General features: G+C 40.3%; 1 protein-coding gene across 1 annotated transcript; it reads right to left on the minus strand.

Moving 5' to 3' along the window:
* Positions 1–959: 959 nt before the first annotated feature.
* Positions 960–1466, minus strand: LOC117277829 (uncharacterized). Its single transcript, XM_033657239.1, has one exon. The coding sequence runs from the start codon at positions 1464–1466 to the stop codon at positions 960–962; it is 507 nt and encodes a 168-aa protein (XP_033513130.1).
* Positions 1467–7408: the final 5942 nt, after the last annotated feature.

Genomic DNA, 7408 nt, shown 5'->3' on the forward strand with positions numbered 1-7408 from the left:
CAGGAGCGTAGCATCTCCCAGAGCTAGTCATACCATGGGCTGCAGCAGAGTTTTTCATTTTAGCCTTACCCTTCTGCTAATACGTCCATGGGACAGTTTTGTATTCCTTACTCTCTTCATCCCTTGTAGCAACGACAGGTTGTCACTGATAAGTCTGAACTATCACTGTAGGTTTCACTTGTACTGTAATCATTGGAGCCCTTTGAGGAGAGATCCCGATGGCTTCTGCATTTCCTATAGTGATAATCGTTCCTTTTAGGTCATATTCTTCGTCCAATGTGATAATGTTAACTCCCTAGTTTCGGTAATTTGGCAGAGGATTGCGATTCACATTGGGCGGCTCCGGAGTGCACTAAATGGCTCCACTCTTGATCAATGATTCAATCTCATTTTTCAGCTTAAAGCAATCTTCAGTATCATGCACAGGTACATTGGAATGGTACACACACCTTTTACTCAGGCATCTTTCCTTCTACTAGATGTATCAATTATGCTATTCTCAATCTCTCAAACAATTAGACCAGAGGATCAGCAATTGGGGTATAATTTCTAGGACCCCTCTCTTCAAAATTGGGATGAGGGTGTGGTGCATAAGCGGGTCGATTTTGGTGAGTAGTGGTTTGGATAGGAGCATATGGTCGTTGTGGGTTCAAGTTGGTGTGGGATCGAGGAGGGTTGTATTGGGGTTGAGGGTGGTAATATTGTTGGGTGTTATAGACTGGAGCGTAAGTGGGTGGCGGAGAATGATTGTTTGGGGAATAGGAAGTGTTTATGTGATGTGGGTTGGGTTGATAGTAAGGGACGACTACTGAGATCACCTCTTTCTTCTTCTTTTTGCTACCAATTGACCCTGATTGGATAGCCTTGCTGGCCACTTGCAGTGCTACCATGGATTGTACTTTACTAGATTTTATACCCTCTTCTAAGAAATCTCCCATCTTGACCAACTCGGGGAATTTCTATCCCATCATTTTTTCAAAGTATATCCCTTCCTGGGATCTAATGAAATACTTGGTTAATTCACTATCGTCCAGCGGAGGTTTCGCCCTGGCGGCCTCTGACCTCCACCGACGTGCATATTCTTGAAATGACTCGGATGGTTTTTTCTGTAGGTTCACCATTGCGAACCTATAGGGAGTGATCTCCGTGTTGAATCGAAAGTGATTCATGAAGTCCTCTGCTATCTCTTGCCAAGTTCTCCAGTTTCGCGGATCCTGTCGAGTATACCAGGTGAGTGCCTCTCCCGTCAGGTTTCTTATAAATAACTTCATCCTTAGCTTCTCGCTCCTCCCCACTCCGACTAACTTGTCACAATATGCCCTCAAATGCACGTGGGGGTCACCCATCCCGTCGAAGATATCGAACTTTGGAGGCTTATACCCTGCTGGCATATCCACATCCGAATGGATACACATATTCTCATAGTCCAAGCTTTCACTTCCCCGATCAACTTGGAGGTTCTTCATTTGTTTTCTCAAGATTTGCAGCTACTCAGATACTGACTCTTCTTCCTTACGAATGGCTTCCCTCTCCATCTCGGCGTATTGGTCAATCTCATAAGGCACCCTGACCGTGATAAGTGTTGTAAAGGTAGGTTTAGAAATGGCATATACGGGGGGAACATATCGCTCATGAGCGGCGGTATGTTGGTATGTGCTGGTTTGGGTGAGTGGTAAAAGTGACTCCGTCACGAGGAGGGTGTGAGTAGCATTGGTGGTGATAGGCGGGTTTTATGGTGTCTGAACGTACTGTGGTATGTAGGGAGTGTAGATAGGGGATTTAGTAGGTTTGCGAGGGTTACTAGAGGTATCACGTGAGTGGTAGGGACTGGAGTTGGGGTGTTGTTGTTTTGGCATGATGTGGAAGGAAAGTGGTCAGGAATTGAATCCAAATAAGGAAAACAAGGTGGTTGAGGAAGCGTTGTCACGGCCAGATGTGCTAGTTACCTGATATGTTGTACTTCCTCCCTTAGAGACTTTATTTCCTGGGCCATCCTGGCCACATGATCATCATTCCTAGTATCTTCCTTCTCCCCCGATCACCCCGGGCTATCGGCTATGACCAGAGCATCTTCAGTCGGGTATTTTGTAGCTCATATCTTTCACTTTGATCTTAGATTGTACAGTGGTTCCGCCAGTTTCGGATCGACATAAACCAACTTTCTTTTTCTTTTGGGGTAATAATAAAGCAAAACAAAAAATAAAAAGAAAGAAAAGAAATCACACATGGCAATTAATTCATGCATTAAGGCTAGCGCGTTTTCCTAAAATTTATGGGGACCTCTCATTGCCAGAGGTAGGCCTAAATCGCAGATGTTTGACAAACATTTAGATTTGACACATTTATATCCGAAGCAAGTTTGTTTTCATTGATAATTTAGACTAAGATAAATGGGAACAAAGATTACATCATTGTTTCATAGAACTGCATGGTCTTGGACAACTCGCCCTTTAGGAAAGTAAAAAAGAAAATTGGAGATAAGGGTACAAAGTGGGAAAAAAGGGAAAATCAACCAACTTCTAGTAACCATCCCCAGAGTCGTTTCCCATCTCCTATTCTTCTTCTGGTTCTTCCTCCGGGACTTATTCAAACTCCTCCTCGTCATCGTTGAACTCCGATCCCTCCTCTGGATCTTCTTCTGGCTTTGTACTAGACTCTATTTAGATGCACTCCACTACCCGATCATCATCTTCAGTAGGTGTCAACATGTGATCGATGGATCCTGGGACCACTTAACGGTGCATGGAAATAGTCACAATGTAATGTGGCAGGATCTCATGGTAAATTTTCAAAGCAACCATTACGTTCTCTAATCAGACTATACGCTCTCCACTTGGCCGAGCCAGCTCGTCTTCCTCATTGATCCATACATAATACTTGGGAGTGCACCACGAGTTTTTTCCCATTGGCATTGTGACCAGATCATTCCATTCTGCTTAGAGCCCTCTTATCCTGGTGATTGGAATCTGTCTGTTGTACTCATCCTCGTATAACGTTGTCCTTGTCCATAGAGGCACATCCTGGATCATCTCGACTTGTCTGAGAACCCGCAAGGGTGAGTATGGTTGAATGCCCTCAAGTCCGATCAGCTCAATCAAGTATTTCTGAGGAGTCCTTAAGATTACTCTTCCACCTAACCATGATAGCTTCCAGTTGATCCATTCTCCACTCAGATTGGTCAGCATTTTCCTCCACTCTTCTTGCCCATGTGGGGAGACCCAATGTCTCATCCTCTCGTTGTGCTTGCAGATCATGTTGTTGAGGCCCACAAAGTAGGCAATGGTGGCCTCTCGCTGGAAGAAATATTCGGTAGCCCGGGTCTGAAGCAGCAAGTTACAACCCTTAAAGAAATCATACCCTCGTGCACATGCGAACAAAGCCCTCAGCATCTCAGCTAGCACCATCGGCACCAAAGTAGCTTGAAGGTTGCCAGAACCACGGGTAATAAGTTGATGTTGATCTGACCCCTTCTCTCCGGGAAGACCAATAGTCCCAACAGTGCCAACGAGAATGTGATAGGCCTGAGACTTTTCCACATTGCTTGGTCACATTGAAACTCTCCTGAATACCACTCATAGCTTTCGTGGTGTCCAAACTTGTCGAACAGCTGGTCGAGGCTCACCCATCCGTCCTTGACATTTCTCAGACCCCTACTGTTATCCAGGCCTAAAGCATCCATGAACCGGTAACTGGGCATAGTAACTGGTAGTATTGGTTTCCTTTCGTTAACGACAGCTGTGTGAAAATAGTAACCTCTTCCAATGTCGGTACTAACTCACAGTCGGTGAACTTGAACACCACCTTAGCCGGATCCCAAAACTCCATCAGCAGGCGAGTGAGCACCATGTTTGCTCGGATGTTTAGCAAAGTGGTCAATGCCCCACAGGTGTGTCCGAATCTCATCATCGTGTTCCCGGCGAATGTTCTTCCACCATTGCTTCAACTTATGTGGAAGTCCCATCACCATTTTAATCTCAGGGATGTTTCAATTGATTTATATTTTCTAAGGTAGGTAAAAGAAAGTTGTTTGGTAAGTATTTGCTTCGGATCTTTAAGTGTCTTGTCAAGTTTGTTTGTCTTTCCACAGAAGTCAAGTTATTGGGTGCATGACCCGTTGACATTAGGGTGGCTTTCCTAATTGTGTGTCGATGCCAAGGACCGACTCACCTAAAATTTATGTAGTATGACCTATTTTGCTAGAGTAGAGTATTTCCTACTTTTGAGTTGGACTGAAGGTTGCGAGAAGTTATGTCAGTTGACCTGACAAAGCCATTCTCTGAAACTAGAGAGTTTTGAAAAGAAGGTTCGGAGGGGTGTAAAAGACAACCCTCACATGCCATTGTGTGTGATAGTGTACGGCCAAGACTCGATAGGAAGAAATGTGATGACTGTGTATATATAAAGCAGTAACAAATAAGAGTGTAGCAACAATAAGCATGAGCATAATCATATAGAGCAAATAAAGCAGGTAAGCACGTAATTGCAATTTTATCTATAGTTAAAGAAATGTACAAATAAATCTAAAATGCCAAATTTAGTCTAAGTCTGCTAAGGTCAGAACCTAAGTGGGGTTTCCCCAGCAGAGTCTCCATGTTGTTGCACCCTATTTTGCACTTGTCAAAACAAGATTCAACTTGTGGTTTCTCTGTTGTTGATGAAAGAGAGTCCCACCTAATATTTAAAGGTATACTAGGGTACCTATTTAATTACTAAGTCATATTCTTTATTAGTCTGCTAATCGGTGAGATTATGGGTAAGGGTTCTTGTTCGTCTAAGGGGAAGATGTTAGGCACCCCTTAAAATCTACCCGAGGTAGCTCTATAGGACTTAGACTAGATTCAGAATTAATTACCTGCACTATGCCTTAACTAGTTTTACAAGAGAGTACGGCTTGCTATGCATTAGGACATAATACTTATGAAAGAAGTGTATAGTTTATAAGAGGTATGAATTTATAGAGGAGTCTTGGAAAAATAATGTTAGTGTATGTATGTTTGAATAGAGCTTTTAAAAGAGTATATAGGATGTTTGTATTTAAGAAAATATGTGACAAGAAAATGCTAAATTAAATAACTTTGTTCCTAAAGTATGGAGGTTCATATTACCCTAATGAGATGAAGGTGCTATGAGATAAAGGTGCTAAGATATACCTTGGCTTTTAGACTTGAAGAAAAACCATTTGAAAATCCTTTTTTTTTTTGGGCGACAACACCTTATTTTCGAAATGATTTGATTTCCCATTTGAAGATTAAACTTGCGATTCAGTTTTTGGTTTTCCCTTTTTGAAAGAGGAGTTGTCGTCTCTTGTTAAGCTTTTGGGCTTCAAAATCTTTAAGAAAAGTTAGCAAAGCATAGTAGATTAATGATACAAACGACTTATATTTAGCGAATGTAGGATTAGTTATTAACTAATGCTTATTTTAATCCTAGATTTTTTAAGTCTTGCCTAAGTTTTATATGACTTAATATATAAAGTAAAGAATTCAATCTAATATATAATTTTTGTATACACGTGAGATAAAATAACAACAAGAACGCAGCAAAATGCGACAACACAGTAAGGCTAAGGCAATGAAGCAGTAAATAATAAAGGAGTTTAAAGGAGAGGATTTGACTCTGGTAGTTGGCCTCAAAAGGCAGGCCCAACGATACAGGGACGGGCAAACAACTAACTCTGGACCTTCTGAGATATAGCAATATTGGATTTGAGCCCGAGTTCCTTAAGAACTCAATAGGCCCAAACAAATGTACATGTAAAAAAAGAAAAAAAAAAGAAGGTCATTGGAGCAAAATATAACAAATTAACAATACTCAATAACTATGAGAACTTATACTAATGTGGCGGTCATATATGGTAAATAATTTACATTGAAAATCTTTCGTTATCATTACACACTAAACCCAAAGAGACTAACAAGTGTCAATGAATTAAGGGCTAAGGAGAGAGTTCCACTTAAGGTCGATGCCCCCGTTAAATCCCCTGACACTTCAAAGTTCCCAAGGGTCTCAAGGCCCAGAGCAATGCTTGTGCCAGGGAGATCAGCCCAACCTATAGTTAAACTCTACTCCCAAATACCCCTAACCACTAACAACTCATTTTTCTCCATAGGTTTAGGTTCCAATGAGGTGCTTTCAATGTAAACCAACTACCATAATACATCCTACCACAGAGGTATACTTCTTTCTTGGCAGAATAACATAAGGACACAGAAACAATTTCATTTTTATAACTATATTTCCAATACAAAGTGAATGAAACACACATTAAACAAGTCTAAAGGTCAGGTTCCAAATACACATGGAGGCAAGAACACCATAATGTTACTGCTAAAGAACCAAACACTTGGGATCACACCTTAAGAATAGATAAATAGCTCACAATTCAGATATGCAGCAACCCAGAAATACAAATGCTTCTGTCCTAGCAGGCTAATCACATATTGGTTAACTCAGGTCTTGCCACTAGCACACACATAGGTTAACAATACTACTTGAAACTCTTTAAAGTATCAACAAAGGTTTAGACATAAACAGTCATAGTTAGCAACCTCTACATATGTTATTAAAGATACCAGAACATAATCAGAACTCTTAGCATTACTACAGGTTTATAGATTCAAACATGGAATTCCTAAAGGTGCTTAACAGGATCACAGATTATCAATCTTATTTCATTTTGGAATTGATGGCAGTACCATATCTTCATAAGAGTACTAACCTTATATTGAAATGGGTAAACTATCATGTCCAAGCAGTAGCAATATGAAGTTTCTTTTAGGATTTATAGACCAGGTTCAGTTCAGATTAACAGGGAAAGAGAGAACTGTGTGCAGTTTCAAAACAGTTTACAGGGATATGAAATCATGAAGACAAACAGAGGTGCATGCAGCATTTTCATTCAACTACACATAGATACTTCAAATCAAGTTATGATCTTACAAGGACGGGGTAAGTTTCACTTATTATGAGACCAAGTCAGCAATGTCATAAAGGGGGTTAAATACAAGGAAGATATTGTACCGAACAGGTTTAACTCAGTTGTACAGACTAAGATTAACATCTAAACATGATATAGTTATCCTCAGCTTGTAAAACAGTTATCATTCAACTATAGAAAACATGACTATAACCTATTTTATGAAAGATAATTTTATCATAATAGAATATATGCAGAATAATTACTGATGTTCATAAAAGTTCACCTTAATGAGACTGTTTCATACAGAGGGGTCTAGGAATGTAACTAACAGTTAGATACAAACATAAAACTCTCATAGTAATGACTCACAAGTTGCTATTAAAGTTAGCAAACACTTATACAAAGAAGGAGATCTGTTAAACACTTAAACTTCACATGCTTCAGCTAAATGATGAGGGATTAAACTCTTCTTTCTTGCTTGTTTTAGCT

This window comes from Nicotiana tomentosiformis, chromosome 9 (assembly GCF_000390325.3).
Source record: "Nicotiana tomentosiformis chromosome 9, ASM39032v3, whole genome shotgun sequence".
NCBI lineage: Eukaryota > Viridiplantae > Streptophyta > Magnoliopsida > Solanales > Solanaceae > Nicotiana > Nicotiana tomentosiformis.